Source organism: Ilyonectria robusta (assembly GCF_021365365.1).
Source record: "Ilyonectria robusta strain PMI_751 chromosome Unknown BGZ61scaffold_40, whole genome shotgun sequence".
Classification (NCBI taxonomy): domain Eukaryota; kingdom Fungi; phylum Ascomycota; class Sordariomycetes; order Hypocreales; family Nectriaceae; genus Ilyonectria; species Ilyonectria robusta.
Window position 1 is genome coordinate 301,902 of NW_025764474.1, and position 20,647 is coordinate 322,548.

General features: G+C 54.1%; 9 protein-coding genes across 9 annotated transcripts; 3 read left to right on the forward strand and 6 right to left on the reverse strand.

Moving 5' to 3' along the window:
- Positions 1-739: 739 nt before the first annotated feature.
- BGZ61DRAFT_433462 (uncharacterized protein) lies at positions 740-2,706 on the forward strand (the record flags this gene model as incomplete). Its single annotated transcript, XM_046243911.1, has 2 exons — positions 740-1,483; positions 1,546-2,706. The coding sequence occupies 2 exons, from the start codon at positions 740-742 to the stop codon at positions 2,608-2,610; spliced, it is 1,809 nt and encodes a 602-aa protein (XP_046095834.1). The 3' UTR covers positions 2,611-2,706.
- Positions 2,707-3,465: 759 nt separating this feature from the next.
- On the forward strand, positions 3,466-4,841 carry BGZ61DRAFT_433467 (putative 2-dehydropantoate 2-reductase). The gene is made up of 2 exons (XM_046243912.1): positions 3,466-3,903; positions 3,962-4,841. The coding sequence occupies exons 1-2, from the start codon at positions 3,705-3,707 to the stop codon at positions 4,798-4,800; spliced, it is 1,038 nt and encodes a 345-aa protein (XP_046095835.1). The 5' UTR covers positions 3,466-3,704; the 3' UTR covers positions 4,801-4,841.
- Positions 4,842-5,314: 473 nt separating this feature from the next.
- Positions 5,315-6,316, reverse strand: BGZ61DRAFT_370318 (uncharacterized protein; the record flags this gene model as incomplete). Its single annotated transcript, XM_046242014.1, has 2 exons — positions 5,315-5,955; positions 6,055-6,316. The coding sequence occupies 2 exons, from the start codon at positions 6,314-6,316 to the stop codon at positions 5,315-5,317; spliced, it is 903 nt and encodes a 300-aa protein (XP_046095836.1).
- Positions 6,317-6,975: 659 nt separating this feature from the next.
- On the reverse strand, positions 6,976-8,249 carry BGZ61DRAFT_403732 (uncharacterized protein). Its single transcript, XM_046243113.1, has 2 exons — positions 7,692-8,249; positions 6,976-7,620 (listed from the first exon to the last, which is right to left on the reverse strand). Exons 1-2 carry the CDS (start codon positions 8,234-8,236, stop codon positions 7,158-7,160), a joined length of 1,008 nt encoding a protein of 335 aa, XP_046095837.1. The 5' UTR covers positions 8,237-8,249; the 3' UTR covers positions 6,976-7,157.
- A 1,436-nt stretch (positions 8,250-9,685) lies between these two features.
- Positions 9,686-11,084, reverse strand: BGZ61DRAFT_499784 (uncharacterized protein; the record flags this gene model as incomplete). Its single annotated transcript, XM_046251442.1, has 8 exons — positions 9,686-9,793; positions 9,839-9,939; positions 10,155-10,229; positions 10,285-10,441; positions 10,489-10,583; positions 10,618-10,826; positions 10,882-10,915; positions 10,991-11,084. The coding sequence occupies 8 exons, from the start codon at positions 11,082-11,084 to the stop codon at positions 9,686-9,688; spliced, it is 873 nt and encodes a 290-aa protein (XP_046095838.1).
- Positions 11,085-11,952: 868 nt separating this feature from the next.
- Positions 11,953-13,032, reverse strand: BGZ61DRAFT_370278 (uncharacterized protein; the record flags this gene model as incomplete). Its single annotated transcript, XM_046242009.1, has 1 exon — positions 11,953-13,032. A coding segment is annotated over one exon (1,080 nt), but the record flags the coding sequence as incomplete, so codon positions are not given.
- A 951-nt stretch (positions 13,033-13,983) lies between these two features.
- BGZ61DRAFT_433472 (class II aldolase) lies at positions 13,984-15,461 on the reverse strand. The gene is made up of 3 exons (XM_046243913.1): positions 14,885-15,461; positions 14,297-14,813; positions 13,984-14,237 (listed from the first exon to the last, which is right to left on the reverse strand). The coding sequence occupies exons 1-3, from the start codon at positions 15,226-15,228 to the stop codon at positions 14,157-14,159; spliced, it is 942 nt and encodes a 313-aa protein (XP_046095840.1). The 5' UTR covers positions 15,229-15,461; the 3' UTR covers positions 13,984-14,156.
- A 464-nt stretch (positions 15,462-15,925) lies between these two features.
- BGZ61DRAFT_370284 (fungal-specific transcription factor domain-containing protein) lies at positions 15,926-18,237 on the forward strand (the record flags this gene model as incomplete). Its single annotated transcript, XM_046242011.1, has 3 exons — positions 15,926-16,217; positions 16,282-17,228; positions 17,278-18,237. 3 exons carry the CDS (start codon positions 15,926-15,928, stop codon positions 18,235-18,237), a joined length of 2,199 nt encoding a protein of 732 aa, XP_046095841.1.
- Positions 18,238-19,233: 996 nt separating this feature from the next.
- Positions 19,234-20,397, reverse strand: BGZ61DRAFT_370350 (aldehyde reductase II; the record flags this gene model as incomplete). Its single annotated transcript, XM_046242018.1, has 3 exons — positions 19,234-19,541; positions 19,591-19,719; positions 19,773-20,397. 3 exons carry the CDS (start codon positions 20,395-20,397, stop codon positions 19,234-19,236), a joined length of 1,062 nt encoding a protein of 353 aa, XP_046095842.1.
- Between the last annotated feature and the right edge of the window lie 250 nt (positions 20,398-20,647).

The following is a 20,647-nucleotide window of genomic DNA, read 5'->3' on the forward strand; positions in this document are numbered from 1 at the left end:
GCGCTGACCTACCGAAGCTGACCTACCTACCGAAGCTCTCCAAGCTTCACACCAGCCGGCCGAAAAGCCTCGGACTTGCATTGCAGCTTGCCATGGATTGCCCCGCAGCGGCCACAAGAGTCTCTTTGGCCTCCATACGGAGCAGACAGACCCCTGATGAGCCTGGGGTTGGGCTGGGTGGTGGAACGGGCAGTGGAACCGGAGGTGGAGATACCGCCCTACAGCGACATGCCGGAGCCGTGCTCGGAGCCTTGACGGAGCCTTGACGGAGCCACCGCGGAGCCAACACGTTCATCACCAGCAAACTGCCGGGCAGAAGTGGAAGCTGACCGAGACCGAAGCTCGCTAGCGCATCATCTGTCACATTCGCTCGCGCTGTCCTGCCCCCAGACCGCCAGTCGTCTTCTGTCGCCGCCTCCTCTCGGCGGGGCACCATGGAGGCCCGCGTGAACTCGACGCGGCCACTCGATAGCACTCGACAAGTCCGCTTGCCCTGTTGATGCGGATAACCGAAGGCGACGAGTGCTTAATCCCGGGCTTGTTGGCTGCAGCTCGGTCCCGATGGAAGGCCAAAGCGAGCCATTCAGGAGCGCCGAGATGATAACCAGATTGGCCATATACCGACGTCCAACGGCGACATGGCGACTCTTTGCAAGACAGCTCTCCATCTCTTCTCATCCGTCCTGCTCTTTGCGTCAACCCAATTGCCCTTGAACAAGCCTTCTCACATCCATTCGCAATGACCAAAGCTGTAGAGACCGTTGACCTGTCCAACACCACCGCCGCCTACCACGCCGCGGCCACCATCGCCCCGGCCGGCCGCCTCGTCCACGTCTCGGGCCAGCCCGGCAGCACCAAGGATGGCTCCGTCCCTGGCGACTACGAGTCGCAGATTCACCTGGCGCTGCTGAACCTGCGCAAGATCATCGTCGCGGCCGGCGCGTCCGTCAGGGACATCGCCAAGCTGACCGTCTACATTGTCGACTACGACGCCGCGCAGGCCAAGCACCGCCGCCACATCCAGACGTTCCTCGCCGGCCACCGACCGGCCATGACCCTCGCCCCCGTGCCCAAGCTGGCCGTTGCCTCGTGGCTGTTCGAGATCGACGCCGTCCTGGCCATCCCCGAGACGCCTGCCGCGCCATTGGCCCTCCCGGCCGCCCAGGAAACCGCCGATGTCATTGTCATTGGCGCTGGCCTCGCCGGTCTCAGTGCCGCCCACGATGTCCTCAAGGCTGGTCTGTCGTGTATTGTGCTCGAGGCTCGTGACCGTGTAGGCGGCAAGACGTGGAGCCAGCCCATGGTCAGCGGCGGCACTGTTGATCTCGGGGCTGCTTGGATCAACGATGTTAGCCAGAGCAAGATGTACGCCTTGGCCAAGAGATACGGCGCGGAGATGATTGAGCAAAACACCACGGGCAATGTTGTATTGCAGGACTTTGACGGCCGCTGTACGCCGTTTGTCTATGGCGACCTTCCCAACGTACGTATTCCCTTCCAAACCCTGATCAACTCCCAGTTCGCCGCTGACACTTATATATACAGTTCGACAGCGCAACCCGCAAACACCTCGCCGAGATCCGCGACATGGTCGAGGCCGACTGCCAGGCCGTCGACACCTGGCGGCCGCAGGACACATCGCTCGACTCGCTCACCTTCGAGGCGTACCTGCGCTCGCGCGGCGCCAGCGAGCTCGCGGTGGCGACGGGAGCCGTGTGGACGCGCGCCATGCTGGGCAAGGATCCCAAGGACATCTCGGCGCTGTACTTCCTCAACTACTGCAAGTCCGGCGGCGGCCTGCTGCAGATGCGCTCCGACCGCAAGGGCGGCGGCCAGCACCTCCGCGTGCGCCAGGGCACGCAGCTCTTCTCCCTCGGGCTGGCCGGGTCGCTGCCCGAGGGCGTCGTTCGCCTCAACAGCCCCGTGCAGGCCATTGTGCAGGACGGCAGCCACTCGGTCAAGGTGCAGGCCGGCGCCGTCTACGCCGCTCGCAAGGTCATCACCACGGTGCCCGGCCCCGTGCTCAAGTCCATCGCCTTCACCCCGTCACTGCCTCCCGCCAAGCAGGTCTGGGCCGAGTCCCTCTCCTACGGCTACTACACCAAGGCCATGATGGAGTTCCGCACGCCCTTCTGGGTCGAGCGCGGCTTCTGCGGCCTCGCCCAGTCCTTTGTCGGGCCCGCCAGCGTGGTTAGGGACACCAGCAGCCCGGCCGACTCCAAACACGTCCTGACGTGCTTCATGTCTGGCGACGCCGGTGCCACGTGGGCAGCCCTTCCCGGCCGCGGCCGCGAGCAGAAGCTCCTCGAGCAGCTGAGCACCCTGTTCGGAGCCGACGACCTGGAGTCGCAGTTCGTGCAGCTGCACACGTACGAGTGGACCAAGGACGAGTTCGCCGGCTGGGGCTGCCCCTGCACGTCGCTTCCCCCGGGCGTGCTGGACACGCTCGGCGGCGACGCGCTCCGCGAGCCGTGCGGCAACCTGCACTTTGCCGGCACGGAGACGGCGGGCGAGTGGAAGGGCTACATGGAGGGCGCGGTGCGCAGCGGCGAGCGGGCGGCGGCCGAGGTGGTCAAGGGATTGAGCGCCGGCGTCGTCTCGCGACTGTAATTGGATATGGGTGTGTTTACGGTGCTATATTGACGGTGCGCCGGTGTCTGTTTAGAATATTAGAAATTAGAAAATAAAAAGCCCGTGTTTCTTTCTACTGCTGAGTTGTCCGATGCTTGACTTGTCTGTGTCGTTGGTTTGTTTGGTAGAACAGCGATGAGGGGCCAACCCTTCCCTCTAGTTCGTGATTCTTGGTACCAGGGCTGCCCTTGTCTGGTGACTTTGGCTTCGTATAAGTTCACGGAACACAACATTGACGGTATCTTCCTGATGTGTCATGACCTCTACTCGGAGCCGGGACGAGCAACTATCTCATTCTCATCATGTCATGTGCCGGGCTTCGGATCCGAGATCGGGGCCGTCGAGGATGGCGCTTGGGACCGGACCGGACGCTCCCACCACCGGCTCGCCTGATACGGCAGCTACGATACGGCGAGCGCGCGATAGGCCATGCTGCTGGATACAGCTCAAAATTCCGAGCGATTGCTTACGAGCTAAGCCAAGGCTGGCGTTGCGTCTGTCGGCACTGGACTGCCTTCGCTGTTGACTTCCCCTCTCAGCGGCCGAGATAAGCGCAAAAGTGACGACTCGTTAGTGGATAGCACTACCCTTGGTGCTAGGGGTTCGCCAGGTCCCCTACCAGGTCCCCTACCGACTCCCTGCCAGTGCCCCTCCACAGCTTCTGCGATCCCCCGCACTCGGCGCTGGAGAGCTCGCTGTGAGATGCAGAACCTGGCAGCGTGCCCCTCGATTGTGTCGTTGGATGTGCGTCCAGCCATCGCAACGCGCAATGCCGCAACGCCGCAGAAGATCGCCTTGATCTTGCATTGCGCAGCGGAGAAGGTATTGGCGAAGGCGCTGGCGATGCGCTGGTTCCACTGTGGCCCGCCTCCGCTGTAGAGATCGCAAAACGACGGCTCAAGCAAGCACCCGCGTAGTCGACGACGCTCCGCACACCGGCATCGTCGCCGGTTCATAATCCGACCTTCATCCATCTTTTCTCTCTCGTAGTTCCCCTGCGCATGTACTAGAATTTCTGCCTTCGCCACTATTCACTCGACCGACTAGCTGCTCTGCCCATCACAAAAGCAACCATGACGCAACAAAAGGCTCGGGTCCTCATCGTGGGCACCGGCGGCGTCGGCACCATGGCCGCCTACGCTTTGGAGAGCGGTGGTAAGGCTGAGGTCACGGCCGTCATGCGATCCAACTATGACGCTGTGGTGAAGAATGGCATTGATATCGACTCGATTGAGCACGGCCACGACATCAAGGGCTGGCGACCAACCGCAAGTATGCATTTCGTCTCTTCTCTCTTCGACCAATCTTCAATTCGCTAACAAATCACCAGTCTCCAAGACCATCCCCGACGTCGCCAAAGAAAACCTCCCCCCCTTCGACTTCATCCTCGTCACCACCAAAAACATCCCCGACGTCTCTCCCACCGTCGCCGACCTCATCGCCCCGGCCGTCACGCCCGGCAGGACGGCCATTGTGCTCTCCCAGAACGGCATCAACATCGAGAAGCCCATCATCCCCCGCTTCCCCACCAACCCCATCATCAGCAGCGTGTCGTACATCGGCGCCACCGAAAAGGCCCACGGCAAGATCCTCCACGACGATGCCGACTTCCAGAAGATTGGCGCCTTCTCCAGCCCCGATGTCCCAGTTGAGGTAGCCGCCGATGCCGCCAAGCGCTACATTGCCGCCTACAACGCGGCTGGAAAGCTCAATATCGTCTACGAGGCCGATGTGCGCTTCGTCCGCTGGCGCAAGCTCGTCTACAACTCCTCCTTCAACTCGATTGCCACCGTACTACGCATGGACACGGCACGCATGCGTATGAGCCGTCACGTCATCGACGACCTCATCCGCCCCATTATGCTCGAGATTATTGCCGCAGCCCGCGCCTGCGGTGTGGAGCTGGGCGACGACCTTCCCGAGACCGTCATCAAGACCGACCCGACCGACACCGCTTTCAAGCCCAGCATGTGCCAGGACGTCGAGAAGGGCAATCTGATGGAGATTGAGAACATTGTCGGCGAGCCACTCCGTGAAGGCGCAGCCCACGGCGTGCCCATGCCTACGCTGCGCACAGTTTACGGCGTTCTCAAGGGCTTGCAGCTTCAGGTCAGGGAGAGCAGGGGCATGTGGGAGGCCAAGTTTGAAGCCGATAACCCGTACCAGTAGATTCGATAGATTATTACCTTAGACAAATAGACCAATCAGTTAAATAAGCACTTATTTGCGCTGAATTGTGTGAGCACAAAATTATCCTAAAAGATATTCACAGCGAGACCGGGTCTCGCACCTTTACACGTTTCCAATCCTCCACAAAGCATCACGCAATGGTCCCATGAGAATCACGGGAATGTGTTCCAAGTTGAAGATGACTGGGATACCGCAACATGCATAATTGATCAAATTATTCATAAAAGACTGCCGCATCAAGGGGCCAAAAGACTATCAATGTTACAATCTGGTAATAGTAGCTAATGTTACTTGCGGATAGATCAATCTGATGATCCAAAATCCTCCCTTAAAGACCACAAGACTGACTCATCGGGCCGAGCCAATATCCCTAGCTAAGGTGAGATATCCCAAAGAAGACAGCCAGCTGTGGCCCTCTTCCCGAAATACAGAAAACTCCAATTTCCCCTGTTTTCCCCTAAATCCCTAGCACAAGAAAGAACACCGCTTGAACTCACTCGACAGTGTCCTGGTGAAACCCGACGTTCTGCAGAAAGCCAACAGACTCCTGAATCTCCTTCAGTCGCTCACCCATGCCCCAGTCCATGATATTACGAGAATACTTGCAGAAGCCCTGGTATTGCTGAGGATTGTAAAGCATAAAGGTGCCGATGTTGCATACCGAATACTCATCATCGTGCTTCCACGTGATGGAGATCTTGGCCCGCGTGGCGCTCATAGCAATGCTAAAAGCAACTCTGTTGATCAGAGGGGATTGGTCCTCCTGATTTCCGCGATTGAGGCGCTCGGTAAGTTCGATACAGACTGTCGAATCACTGGCGCACTTGCCTGCTACATCCTGAGAGTGAGTGCACTCGATTTCAGAGCATATCTCATCCATGAACCTGATGACGAGGAACGGGCAGTGCAGCAACATGTGGTTGGCGAGAAGTTCGATCCCCGTAGACAAGACCGGGGTTCGTTGCTGGGATAATTCGGGCTCGAACTTATACCCGCAGAGCAGATCGGGGATACGTGCGGGGACCTTGCCTGAAGCAGAGATCAGTGCAGATTTCTCGGGTGTTGGGACCCGTGGAGTAAGATCAACATGTCCTACTAGGCCTAGACTGGGAAGCAGATAATCGTTGATGTAGTCTCCGGCCCGAAAATCCGTGTCGCCGTAAGACAGGTGGTTTGACCAGGGGCTCTGCACAGCATCGTCCAGCTGTCGCCCCGGAGCATTCTGACCTTGACGTATCTGAACAGTGAGGTTATGACTAGTCTCGGGTGATTGCTCACCAAGCTCGTTGTCGGGTTGGGGACTAGGTCCACTGTTGTCTAGCACTGGTCCCGGAGCGTTTCGGTCCTTGTGCATCTGATCAATGAGATTAGCAATGTCGTCTGGGAATTTCTCGTCGTCGTCTCGAATCTTGATGTTGTCAGGGTACAAGGATTCCCATTGACCATTGAGGTACTCCAAGGAGGAGCCGCCGGAGCTGGAAAGTTCGTTCTCCATGGTAAGTAAGTGTGGTAAGTAAGTGTGGTGAGTCAGTGAGGTGAAAGGTTTGAAGGGTGATGAGTTTATTCGCCTCGCACTGGTCAGTGAAGCATCTTAAATAGTCGCTTCGCGAGAACAATGTTTCGCTGGAACAGAGGGGTCGTAGGAACAGCGTGGTGAATTGGTATTCGCACATAGGTACGCGTCCCTTGTTCAAGATTCCAGCCCATGCACACATCATTTGTTCACGATCCTGCCGAATCATTGTACACGGCCCATGCATAGATTATTTATTCAAGATTCGACCGAATCAGTGTGCAAGGCACATGCACACAGTGGAAATGAATCTTAGACTAGAGGTCTAATTTTATAATTTTATGGAATATTGTTGATACTATTGTTTGTATTTTTTTTTCTGTTGAGCCTCTAGTCCCCCCTCTGTGTATGTGTACTAGGGCACCCTAACCTCTTGATAATTTTATGAAAAAAGAAGAAAAAAAAAATCAATAATGGGAGGGTTCAATGCTACGACTTAGTCGTACTGAATTTGCTCTACTGATATCGATCTTTGGTGTGTTGTGAAGTCATTTAGGCCTGGGCATGCGGGAGTGGGCGGACAGCAACACTCTCAAATACTTCAAGACGATCTTAGAGTCACGCACACACTAGCACATTGCGGCAAGTATAGAATTCTGACAAACACACTAGATTAACACTTTCTGACAAAAGTGAGACTACCTCGGGCCGTACAAACCCTCGAAGGCGACGGACCCGGGTCGCCCGATCGGTAACTACTAGAACCTCACACTTTTCATCCGTGAGCCGGAACAGATTCAACGGCTTCAACGGCTCATCAATATTACCAGAACTTCGGCGTATCCCACGCGACCAAGTTGTTTTCACAGAGCATGTTGCTCTTCTTGTCATCACCAGTCCAGTACCAAGCCCCCGAGTATCCGTCGAGTTTGCGGTGGTATCCCCACGGACTGGCATCGTACTTGCCGCCACCAATGTCCCACAATGGCCGTCCGTTGTACCACTCACGTATGGCTGGCCGACACCCGTTCAGAACTACATCGAGAGCAGCCAACCCTTGGCATCTTCGAAACCCCTGGACTAGAAATCGGTAAAGCCCATACCGCAATCCGCACTCGTCGTCAATAGCATCGGGAGTGAAAGGACCATCGCGAGGGATTATCCAACAGTCGACGTCGCAATCGGAATCGTTGATTTCCGCTTTTGTCCTTGCTCTGAACTGGAGCAGTAAAAGGCGCTCACCGTCAAAGCAGAACACATGGGGACAGGCGTACATATCCGCGTAGCTTGATGCATTTATATCGGTTAGTATCCATTACGTCAATGGCATATTCGTATTGGTAGATGTGCAACGTACCCTCGCAGCTCTCGAGAGAGGCTTTTTTGACTGCCGGTCAGGCGTCCTCGTTCCCATTGCTCTGGCATGATCAGGCAATCTTGAAACTTCCCAATTAGCACGGGGACTCTCTCATCACCCACTAACATGGAGTAATGGACATCGACCGTGTCATCATCCTCATCAGTTGAAAGAGGCCCTTGACGATATGTCGAAACGATTTCTGGGTATTTATTGAACCCGTTAAGGACAGGGTCGGAAACTTCAGCACTGAAAAAGTTGACGGCGTCTTCCGTTGAATTTAACAACCATCTTCGATGAGTCGGATTGGCGCTGCCTTGACCGGCCCTAACTATATCATCCCCCAAAAGTCGCCCAAACGTAGAATTGATGGTGTCCATTACGTGGACATCGGGCGTGCTCGAATGGAGGGTGAACTTGGTGATTGGGAGGTAATTGTTTGCCCACGCTTTGTCACCGGCCGACTGATGGTTGGTCGACTGGACCGAATTCTTCGGATGCGAGAAGATCGTGTCTTCCACGGCGACTTCATGAAATTCACCCATGATGTGAGATGATAATATTCAGTCTAAGAATAGGTTCACTTGGAACAGACCGCCTGTCGAGTTCAAATACCCCGCACAGAAGTGCAATTCAGCCATGTCTTACATCGGAGGTGTTCAGCCCTAAGTGCTTTATCATTGTCACGCAACACAAAATAAAGAAGATAAATGTAGTTATTCTCTTGGGACTAAACTGATGGGTAATTGGATGCTTTGTATTATTTCATTTTGGTTTACCTATCAGTTCAGTAGAGTAGATGTGAATTCCACGCACAATTCTCAGTTCCCTCGCAACATTCACAATAATATTGTTAACAACACGATGATAGGGTCACGTGGAGGAAACACGTGGTGATTATCAAGAAGGCTGAGATGTGTGTATTGTGATCCATCACTGGCCTGCTAGGCGAGGGAAATGTGGCTTGTATGAGATGTCGGCTGCCTGAGGCCACAGCCGCAGTTGGCGACGTTGGGCTTCAGCAGTAATCAGGGAGTCAATCTGGAGCTGCGGCCGTTCTTCCTGACGGCGAATGGCCTGAAGATGCAGAATTTACAATCTGACAATTATCTGTCTCTTCCGGGACCAGCAACCGTCAGGATGGACGAGTCCCGACCCCTCAGGCGCTCTCCCTGCCCTAGAACCGAGTATCATTCGGAACTCGATCGACCGCGTTATCATCACGATCCTCCTCGTCCTTCCCTCGACTCTGGTGCCGAAGAAGCTCAAGCCAGACTGGGATGGAGAATCCGACAACAAGAAGGATACGCATGGACGGCTAGAGGGTCACCCAGGCCGCTTAATACCTACATTGTATGGCGAAGGGCGGTGTGAGAGACCCGTGTCCTCATTCTCTCCCGCGTTGTTGGGTTCTTCCATTTGAGCAGAATGCCCCTGCCTTTCCTCCGTGGAATTCAAGAGACTGGAGGACGCATACCAAGAGCTTTCTACACTTGGCCTTGCACGAGGTGATGTGAAAATGGCCAATATCATTCTTGCTGATGATGGAATAGTGTTTGTGGACTTGGAGTCCTTTGGTAACCCTTGTCTGGACCTGGATTATGTGATCAGCACATACCGCATAGAATAGGCAACATGACTCGTTTAATCTAGCCAATGGAGTAATTTGTTAACGACCTGTTGGACATATCAATTCCGCATCTAGATATCCCCTAAGATGATCGTCTATTAAATTTCTAAAAGTTATGTAGCTCTGAGGATTGCGGCCGTGACGAGAATGCTGAGATAGAAGTAGTGTTGCGTTGAATCACTACTCGCTGTATGCAATGTCAAGGGATTCCACCAGCCTTACCGCTTCAAACTCCAAGTTGCAATAGCACCCAAAGCTCCGACAGAGTTACATGTGGTTGCAAGAGAGACAGGTATTGGTTCGAAAGCTCTTGGACGTTTCGACAGCTGCGTGTGTTTGTCTACGTACGTGTCTGGATACGCGTCTACTTGCCCAGCGTATCCAGCCGCGCCATGGTAGTCTTGAACTCGTCATAGAGGAGCTTTGGAGCGAGTTCTGCGCCATTGGATCCATTGTACCGCCACAGGGGCATCTTGTCAGCGAGGCGCAACCTTGACGGTCTAAAAGAACCACTCACAGCCAGTCCCCAAGTCGCGCGCCGTCCAGCGAAGCAGAAGGCAGCACCTAGAGCCAAAGCTTTGAAGACGTCGGCACCACGGCGGATTCCTCCGTCTACGGCTATGGCGATACGTCCATTGGCGGCGGGGGTAATTTCACGAAGGACGTTGATAGTGGCGGGGGCAGTGTCGAGTTGTCAACCGCCATGGTTAGAGATGGTCATACCGTCAAGGCGGTACTTGATGGTGAGCTCTGCATCCTGAATGGTGTAAAGTTTTTGATTGAATCAGCGCCTGATCTCCATGTGTCTGTATTCGCAAGAGAGCGTTGCTTACTTCCCTTGCCCCAGATCTGCATTTTGGTGTGTCCATGGAAGAAGGGCAAGAGTTCTGACCACTCAATTGATGAATCTACAATAGCTATGAACAGGGTGGGTGTACATGTACAATGTAGGAGGGGAAGTACCGTAAGCCATGGACTCGTCAGTATCTTCAAGATTAGTAACGTCTACGTCAGGGACGAGGTTAGGGTATTCTATGCCTTTGGGCACACCGAAACTGTTTCGGAATTCGTTCAGTCTTCGACCTTGGTAGGGAGCATAAAGAGTTAGAAGGAAGCCCGCCTCTTGGAGTTAGGTTAGCTAGCGATACTTCCTGGAATAATATAAACCCACTCTCCGCTCTTGATAAACTTGATGGTAGCTTCCTTGTTCTTCAGCATGCTAATTTGCATGGCGTAGGGGTTTCCTTTGGCATGGGAGATGACTTCCTCGTGTCATGGTGAAGTCGTTGGAGAGACCCAAGGGAACTCCGAAAGTAGCAGCCGCTTTGGATTTGCCGACCTCTCCATCGGGATGCGCCAATGCCTGCATGGCAGATTGAGAGAAACCAAAGGGGAAGGTGACCTTGGTTCTAAATATGGTGGTGCTGGCATCGAGACCAGTGGGGTCCCGGAGAACCGGAGGTCGGATCTTGTAGCGATCGTAGGCGGCTTCGCTCTCCCTCAGTCTAGGCGGAGATGTCAGTGATGGACTTTGCAGCGAAGGCTGTGAGGCTGAAGTACGTGATGAGATCCATGGCGCCCTCATTGTAGTACTCTGCGATTGGTCAGTTCCTCTCTCAAGTCATCCGTCGGCCTTTGGAATGGATTGTGAGTGAAGGTTGGGCCTCACCCTTTGCCGACTTATCCAACTTGGGGGATCCGAGTCGCTCGAGATCTTTAATACCATACACCTCCGAGTCGTGGCTATTTCCGCGGTTTGCCATGATTGATGATGGCTCTGGTTACTGAGGGAAGTCTGGGGGGGAATCGGAGGGTTGATTGGATCGGCCGAGAGTGACTTGTGGTCTACAGATCTGAGGACGGACAAATGAGTGAAACCCGGGGGCTTAAGAAGATGAGCAACTGAGCCTTTTACCTGTAGTGATTGGCTTTCAATCCAAAGCATCTGTACAATTGCTCCTCTTCTGTCACTTGCCTGCGGGGGATTCTGGAATTAGTGGCGACGGCCTCATCGTACGACACAGGATGTCTTCCGCAGCTACGGAACTGGATGCCAGAAAATGCATATATTCCGAAGCTGCCGTCAGAGCATGCACGTACACATCCAGGCTGAATTGCAGTATTCTATCATCCCTAGCTAGTGCTACACGGCGCGTCCCCTCGCGTCGGCGTGGCTCCCGAGGATCAGCGCCGCGCTTCTCCAAGGTGGCCTGCTCAGGCCGCACGGGTTCATGCTCTCAATCGAAGGAGTCAAACTCACGCTCTCTAGCATGGGAATTGGTCTAACATTCATCCCGAAGCCAATGACTGTAGAGTACCCTTCTTGATTAGGTAGTGGAGGGTCGGGGAGGGTCGTCAACACAATCTTGCCAGCGCGATTCAAGAAGAATTAAATTTAGTAGTCAAGTATCATAGGGGGATATGCATAAATCATTTTAAAAATCCTCTAGTACCATGACATATCCAACACCATCATTCGTCAACTGAACCTCATGGAGAAGGTAAATAGAGGAAATCCATGCCTTATTTCCCCCCTTCTCCCCCGCTCATACAGAGGCCATACGGGAGACTTGAGTATTGCTTGCGCTTCTTCTTCCGCTCCCCCGCGGCTTGATCTGCAGACAATGCATCCTACTCATTTGGTGGTTCTATCGAAAAGTCGCTGTGCCTAGAAGCCGGGGCAAAGTCCAGGTCCTCGGGAATCTCGTCGATGACGGAAGACAGCCGTTTGAGATGAGCTGGGACCCAAGTGTCGTATAAGTTCTTGGTGAACTGGTACGCGGTCCATTTATGCTCCCCGTTATCCACCGTGAAGTCGAAAGATTTGATCGTATGGCGGTAGTACTGGATATCGTTCTTCCTCATCACCGGGTAATGCCCGTAAATACTTACGGAGCGATGGTCGTGCGTGATGGAGAAGGCCAAGATCTGTCGATCAACCTCGTTCTCGCGCTCCCTCCAACGAAAGAGCTCGGCAACGCCCCGTACCGCGAGCGTCATGCTATGCGCGGTCTGGCGTTCTGCAACGACTAGGTCCGAAGAGTGGCACTTTGCCTCACACGCTAGGAATGGGAAGAAGGTCGAACCCGTGCCCACAAAGAAGGATTGGTCACCCTCCTCAAAGAGGCCAATGAAAGGATCCAGCTTGGCCCACTGCTCGTTGGTGAAGGCCTCGAATCCGAACCCCACGGCGTAGTCAGGCTTTGGGATGGGGCCGATCAAAGGGATTGAATTATTCCAGAGTTCGTCGTTTGTTTCGTAAAGGTACTTGAGGTCTTTAGCACGGAGGGCATGCGCCTCTGCCGAAGGAACGATGAGCCGAGAAACATCACGAACCACCCGGGCCTCATTTCTGGATGCGAATTTCTCACAAAAAGCCTGGAAAATGTCGTCGTCGAAAAGAGACTCGTTGGGAACCGGTTGGACACGATCGAGAAGATCCCGAATGAGCTGCCTACTCTCATCTGCTATCCCCAGATCCGAATCATTCAGGAAACTGCCCTTGAGTGCGAGACGCCGACAATACAACGGGCTGCTATATGCAACCTTGTCCTTCTTCGGCCTGAGGTCAACAGGAATTGGGGTGTTTGGCGTGGCGGTCCGCGTCCCCCGGGAGCCAGGTCGGGCAAGTAGATGTGCCATCTTGCTGGTCTGTGAAAATGCTTTTGGCCAGGTTTGCTCTCTCGCCCAATATGCGACGGGATCGATGGGTTTTTTAATATCGCTGGCTGGTGGTGCAGGTGGTGCTGGTGGTGCGGGTGCCACGGGCTCGTCCTTGGCTGGGGTGAATCTAGGGGATCGCCGGATTGGCTTGCCATCGACGGATCGCTTCGTACCACGCGGTTCAGCTGTCCGGGAGCCCTTTGGTGGTCATCGTTATTAGCTTCTGTAGATAACATTATATAGTCATGTCTTTCTTACCTGTTGCTTCAGAGGATTCCCAGACGGAGATGGAGGCGATGGATCAGGTCCAGCGCTGTCGGGGAGGAGTTGCTGAGGACTCTTGTGCCCTTGGGATCCATCTTGTCCTATATATGGTGAATAAAAGCATCGATCACACGGCACTTGATAAAGAAAAAAAGACACGCACCCTTGTTCTTTGAGCCCTTAGGCAGTTTTTTCTGTCGTCGATTGGGGGCCATGGCGACGAGATATGCTGGAGAACAAGGACGGGAGGGCTGATTGCCCGAGATATGGGCGCCTATTGGAACTTCTTGGAAGAGGCAGGTGGTTAAAGATCCGAGTTGAGTGGCTATTGTTAGAGGGCAAAGAAAGCGCTTCGTGCCAGCAATCCAAACAAGTCCTGGAAGAGCGTAGAAGGCTGAATATATGCACCGGCGGTTGAAAGAAGATGTAACAACAAAGGAGTTTCTTTCTTTGTGCTTTAATGTGGAGACGTCCCCGTGCACGGGGGGGAAGGCAAACAAACCAGCCATCTCAGTAAGTCCAGCTACAGTAAGTAGAGCCGCAGACAGCAGAACACTTAAGGCATGTACTGGCGATTTAACGAACATGTAAGGACAAAAGAGTTTCTTTCTTTTTTTCTTTTTTTTTGGCACAGAGACATCTCCGTGTATCGTGTATGAGAGTGGGAGAAAGACGTACGTACAACCACCGCATGCACAGCCACAGACAGTAGAAGTAGAAAACAGGTGGACTTTTATTCCAAGCGTCTTCCCCATACAAACGGATTAAAGTAGTAAACGTCAATCAATATCGTATGACTAAATTCCATCCCCGGCTCTGCGGCTCTGGGCTATCGGCTTTTCTAAATGCGGGCTCGGAGTGTTGGCCGAGCTGATGACAAAAGGAAACAACATGGTAGATGTGATGATTTATTCGCCCTTGCACAGCTCGCCCTTGGACTTCCAGATCTCGTACTCAAAGTCGGGCTGGAACTCGGTGTATAGGGTTTCCTTGAGGTAGGCGTGTTAGTGATGATTCGCGAAGGATTGCGGTATGCACGTAGACTTACGGGATCGGCGTTGACCTTGGCGGTGAACTCTGCCTCCTTCTCGCCAATGTAGTTCTTGGGCAGGCCGGCGCTCTCGACGAGCAGCTGGACCTCGCAGGATCGCTCCATGAGGGTGTACAGGTAGGCGGCCTCGTCGACAGTGCCACCGGCGGTCAGGATGCCGTGGTTCTGCAGCACGATGACACGGCCCTTGTCGCCAAGCGCCTCGACGATGCGCTGGCCCTCCTGCTCGCCGAGCACGACGCCGCCAAAGGCCTTGTACACGGACTGGGTTCCCCAGAAGTTGCACGTGTCCTGGCTGATGATGTCGAGCGGCCGGCCAAAGGTCGACCAGGCCTTGCCGTACTTGGAGTGGGTGTGGCAGGCGGCGTGGATGTCGGGGCGAGCGCGGTGGATGGCGCTGTGGATCATGAAGCCGGCGGCGTTGACGGCCGTCTTGTTGCCGCCGATGACCTGGCCGTCCTCGTCGATCTGCACCATGTCGCTGGCCTTGAGCATGCCAAAGTGGACTCCGAGTCTATCGCGAGAGTGAGCAACAATACACAATCACAGGGGTCCTCTCCAGGGGACCTCTCCAGGGGAACCCACGGGTTGATCCAAAAGGTGTTGGGGTCGACGGGATCGCGCACGCTAATGTGGCCGCTGGTGCCCTCGGTGTATCCCTTTCGGGCGAAGACCCTGAAGGCGCCGGCCATGTGCTCGAGCTGCCACTGGCGCTTCTTGTAGGGGTCGGTGATGTTGGGGATGCCGGCGAAGGTATAGCCGCCCGTGGCCAGCGCGGCCAGGTTGGTGGTGGCAGGGGGGGGAGGGGCGGCTTCTTGGGGCTGCTGGTCGGTCTTCCGGACGGCTTCGACAGCGGCGGGAGAGGAGATGATGGCTTCGACCTTGGGCTCGGCGGGCTGGGTGAGGGTGGTGGTGGTAGTGGTGGACATGTTGCAAGGCGTGTGGGAGGGCTGTCTGTATGTGTGCGTGACGGCGTATGCGGCTCTGTGGCTGTTGGTTGGTATCGCAGCTTACTGTCTACTGTTGGACGAAGACTGGATGAGCTGCGAATGTGATGAATGAATGCATCAAGGGTGGCTCAGGTCGAGATAAGATCTATTAAACACTTATCCTCAACGGCCTCCTCTTGCCTCCTCCACCTCCTCCACCTACCTAAACCGGGCCAGGGCGAGTAAAGGCGGCGATTCCAGCGTGTGTGTTTTGCTAGCGTTCGCGGTGGCCTTCTCCATTGGAAAAGCGTGGCGTGCAGGGAGCGCGGCAAACGGCAATACAGAGCGATTCTAGCGCGCTGTCTAGGTACAGTAGGTATCCGCTATCAGCGATCAGCCCCTGTGCCGTTGGGGCGTAGTGCGCGGGGTGGTCCTGGGCGATAGGGCTCGATAGGGCATCCCTACAGCGGACGAGATGCGCTGGAGAGCGCGTGCACCAGACGCCAGAAATGGGGTCATCTTCTCGTCTATCCCTCCTCGTCGTCCTCTCACGCTCTGGATTTCCCTTTCTCTTGCCTCTTCGTCCCTGTCCCATCGTCTCGGCAATTCTTCCGACTCGCGAGGGTTCCGCCTTTGCAGCGCATCGCATCGCATCGCATCTCATCTCGGATTCTAGCCGACATGTGTCCTTTGCCACATGCCGGCCTCAAAGACGACCGCCGCCGCAATCCCCATCACCACCAGCCTCGGCCGCAAGCGCACCAAGACCTTTACCGGCTGCTGGACTTGCCGCGCGCGCAAGATCAAGTGCGACGAGGCCCGGCCGCATTGCCGCCAGTGTCGCGATAAGAGCTTGGCCTGCGAGGGATACGGCTCGCGCCTGCAATGGCTGGCTCCGGAGACTGGCTCCAAGACCGGATCCAAGACCGGCTTTCGCTCCGAGATACCTTCTTTGACCCAGCAGGCGTTGCGCCGTCACATACCCGCTGGTAGGCCCACAGCATTGAACTAAATTTAGTTTCTGGGGTTCAACCTCATTAACACTCGCTGTAGAACCCCCCGCGTCCATCTTGAGCTGGAACCAGGTCGACGCCATCCTCCGCTTCATCGACACCCTTGAATCCGGCTGGGCGTCATCCCACAGCGAACATGTCTGCGCCAGCATCCACAATTTTGGAGTCTTTGGCCTCGAGCGCCCGTGTCCTGCAGATGTTCCGAATCTCCCCCACGAGATCGACAATTCTCCTCCCAGCAACAACGTCACTCTCGACTCCACCACCGATCCACTCCCTCCGGTGTTCCTAGAGCCCCTAGAGCCCCAGGAGTCCTTCGCCTCCCCTTCCTATTCCGAGACGGCTGCTGCATGGGATCTGTGCAATCTGCATGGCGACCAATCTCACCTCCAATCGCTTGACTTTACTGATCAACAAGATTCCGTCGCGAGTGACGTTGTCCTCAGCAATGCCCTTAGCCATATCCCCCAGCGCCCAACCCAGCAAGACATGCCCTACTTTGCTGACGACGCGAACCAAACCAAGCAATTGACGCCGGAGGAGACTTGGCATCTCGTCTCCTATCCTCAGTTTCGCTCCATTGCCCCCAACGCCATAACCGAACAGGAACGGTTCTTGATGAGTCACTACATGAACAGAGTAGTCAATCTATTCTGTGTCATAGACAACGGCAAGAGTCCTTGGAAGACTATCCACCTCCCCAAGGTTCTTCAAGGCGCGGGCGAGTTGTCCTTTGCCGGCGAGACGACTAGGATTCGCAATGCGTTGAGAAACGCCCTTCTCTCCATCAGTGCTTTCTATCTATCCAATGACAGCCACACTTCCCATCGCGAAGCTGAAGCCAAGAAATGGGGCGAAGTTGCTTCACGATATCGCTACGATGCCATCGGACTCCTGAAAGAGGGCGTCGAGATGGACCTATACGGGAAGGAAAGGCCAAAGTACAAAGAATTTCTTGCTACCATGCTGTCCATGATTACCATCAATGTAGGCTGAATTATACGACTCTTATCAAGTCAGTACTGACCGTCTCCAGGTAATGTCAGGAGACACGAGTACCTGCAGCGTCCATTTAGATGGTGCCGAGCAGCTCATAACCCACATGAGCATCCGGAAAGCAAAATTCTCCAGAAAGGCACACGCTCTCCATCGAATCTATCTCTACCTACGAGTGATATACGAAAGTACGGCCGTGAAGACTCGGAACCACGGTGGCTCCCGTTTCTCTTCATTCTTGGGTTCACGTAGGACCATGGCACCAGGGTACACTGCCGCCCCGAAGCGAATTTTCGTCGAGGATGAAGACTCTCCCTCATCTATGGTGCCCATGGAATCAGACATCGTTCCACTTCAGGACCCCGCTGCGGAAATGGCGGCCTACGAATGCATTTACGGAATACCTCAAAGTCTCCTCATGATGCTCAAGGAAGCCGTCGAGGTGATTGACCAAGTTGAGCATGAGCGCGCCGAAACAGGAACTGTGCATATTTCCGAATCTCTTGAGAGCCTGTGCGACGATCTCGAGAAGGACATTTTGGACTGGCCTCTCGAGGAGCGGCTCAAACGATGCAGGGAGACGAACAAAGGCATCAGTGCCAAAATAATCTACCATCAGACGAGAGCCTTCCATAACGCTCTCATCATATACTTTTCTCAAAATGTTCGTCTGCTTGGACATCGCTACATGCGATTTTATGTAGAGACGATTCTCGACAGCATTGAAGCCATCGAGCGGATCAAGATTGAGACCAAGATCCTGGCCGCACCTCTCTTCTGGCCGGCCTTTATCAGCGCCACGGAAGCTTTTGAGCCGCAGCATCAAGACCGGTTTAGAAAGTGGTATGGAAACGTGGGGGTTTACGGCATCGAGGCTGTGAGGACGGGGATCCAGGTCGTCCACGAGGTCTGGAGCCAAGGCCCAACGTCTAATGGGCAATTGATGAGTTCTTGGCGGAGCATTGTAGATCGCATGGGGAATAGCTTGATGCTCACGTGATACTATGGACGGTGCCATTAATCTAGATTGTATTCATCTAGCTGCCGTCTACGACGTTACAAACAATTTAGAGATAGTCAAACTCATCACGGACTACAGAACCAGTGAGCCAAATGCGAAAGGATAACCTAGACGTAAGAATGCAAGCGGGTATCCCGCCCAAGAATCTCTGATAGGATCTATGCACTTACCTTGAGGAATCCTTGGTTGAAGACATGATATTTATGTCGGTACGGATGAACAGTGGTGTCCAAGCTTGCGCTATCAAACATAGAGTTCGCCATCTTGATGTTAGTTATTAATGCGAACCCGTTAGAGGAGATAAAATCATAGGTTGGGATTATCCAGGCTGAATCGTATGACAGTGGTTTAGGATTGATATGGATATGGAAGCATACCTCGTTCACGATCATTTGATTCCATTGTCCATGGTATTGAGTGCACCGGCACTCTGGTAGACGTATGTAGCGATGTAGAAAGCTGCGACTCCAGGGTCGGTTAAAAATCGCCCTATCTTTAGAGCTGTCCAAGAAACCCACCAGTTTGTAATAGCTCGAAACTACAGCCGGTGGCGTACAAGTAAGGCTACTAGTATTAGCATATTGCATTTGGTTGCTAAGAACTCCCCGACTGTCGTTATTTCTAGTGACTAGATGGGTTTCTCACCTCAAGCATGGTGGCAATTCGGAGCCGTCGGACGTCTTACCTACGAACAGTTCTGACTAAATCGCGGATGTTTCAATTTCATGCCAATCCGGTTAGAAATTTTCTTCCACAGCATACGATAATACAATCCATGTGATATTACTCTCTAGAGATGGACCACCGCAATGAGCAGCACAACGAGGTTGAGACGAGTTCAGAATGACGAGGTACTTGAGTTGATTGCAGTGTCTATAATGGAGATAAATGAGTAAAACCAGGGTGGTGGCAACAATGAGCGAGAAAGATCATGTATTCATTCGTAAATAAAGGCTCATCTGCATACTACTAACATCATTTCTTAGCGTTAACATATTGCTCTGTCAACGGCTTCAAGCTCTCATCCAAGGTCACCCAGCCCGGTCTGCCGAGCCGACGAAGCAACTCGGTTGCTCTCTCATTGTCAATCTTGCCCACATCCTTAGGGAGGTTAGGGATATCATCTGGCAAGACTCTCCTCGGGTCTACTCTGCGGAATGCAGCCAGAACGTCGTTGAGGTTGAAACGGCCTCCATATGAGACCAGCCTTTCGCCATTGACGTCAGGGAAGAGGAGAGAGGCGAGGTGCATTCGCGCAATATCCTCCACATCCGTGAACCACTCTGCATTTTCATGAGTTTATGGAACCGAAATCTTGGTAGATGCACTTACGAGCGGGGAACATGTAGACCATCTCCATAGCCAGATGGCCTTCCCAGATGGGTTGAAGAAGCCCAACTGTGGTGGGGAAGCCCTGATGTTCAGGCTTGAGCACCTTGCCAACAGCAACGTTGGGGATAACTATCAAAATCAGTCTTGGGCAGCCACGCAGAGTTGTATCGGTGGGAACAAACTTGAGTTTAGTACAAAACTGGGCTTCTCCTCTTTGTACCACTTCCACAGTGCCTGTTCTGCCTTCGTCTTGGCTGCAGAATAAGCCAGGTACCCTCCGGCCATTCCCTTGGGACCCTTCCCCGAGTATGAAATGGCCACGGCCTCCTCGTTATAAGTGTCCTTGTTTACCACGTACTCTTCTCCAGGCTTGGGGATCGCCGCCGCACCGGATGAAGACGTGTACGCAAAGCGAGTGACAGACGACGACTTGGCAGCGGATTTGGCAATGTTCAGCGTTGCGGAGACATTGACGGGGACAACGTTATCCGGGTTCGGGTCCAGGTTGGTGATGGCAAGGGTGTGAACCACCCCATGGACACCCTCAAGTGCCTCGTCAAAAGCCCCATCGGCGGTGATGTCAGGGACGGCAACAAGGCTGAAGCGTCCCGACCCGTAGGCGTCATCAAAGTGGGACTGGAGCCAGCCGGTACGAGAAGCATCGCGGACAGTACCACGAACGCGGTAACCCGCGGCTAGGAGCTGGTCGACAATGTGGCCAGCAATAAAGCCATTGGCTCCCGAGACAGCAACAATGCTGTCAATAGGGAGCGCAGGGTTCTCAATTTTGAGGGAGGAAGGCGCCATGTTGAGTGTAGGATATTGAAAAATGGATTGGTATTCAGCTGTGTGTTGACGTCCTCAGCAGTTCAAGTCAAAGGCTCGAACATATATATGGTCGATCCTCGGGGTGTACGACCGCTACGGCATGCCTAAATTATAACTATATTTAGCGCTCGAGCGGGGGCTCGGAAAGGTGTGAAGTGCGAGGTCCGAGTCTTGATGGTCTTGATGTTGAAGTTTCGGGGCGCGGGATTCTCGGGTCCCGTTTTGAAGC

Coding starts and splice junctions, on each gene's coding strand:
- BGZ61DRAFT_433467 (XM_046243912.1), top strand. CDS start 3,705: ATGACGCAACAAAAGGCTCGGGTCCTCATCGTGGGCACCGGCGGCGTC. Junction 3,904..3,961: donor GGGCTGGCGACCAACCGCAA/GTATGCATTTCG, acceptor ACAAATCACCAG/TCTCCAAGACCATCCCCGAC.
- BGZ61DRAFT_403732 (XM_046243113.1), bottom strand. CDS start 8,236: ATGGGTGAATTTCATGAAGTCGCCGTGGAAGACACGATCTTCTCGCAT. Junction 7,621..7,691: donor CTCTCTCGAGAGCTGCGAGG/GTACGTTGCACA, acceptor AAATGCATCAAG/CTACGCGGATATGTACGCCT.
- BGZ61DRAFT_433472 (XM_046243913.1), bottom strand. CDS start 15,228: ATGTCCACCACTACCACCACCACCCTCACCCAGCCCGCCGAGCCCAAG. Junction 14,814..14,884: donor AACACCTTTTGGATCAACCC/GTGGGTTCCCCT, acceptor CTCTCGCGATAG/ACTCGGAGTCCACTTTGGCA. Junction 14,238..14,296: donor CCAAGGTCAACGCCGATCCC/GTAAGTCTACGT, acceptor GCCTACCTCAAG/GAAACCCTATACACCGAGTT.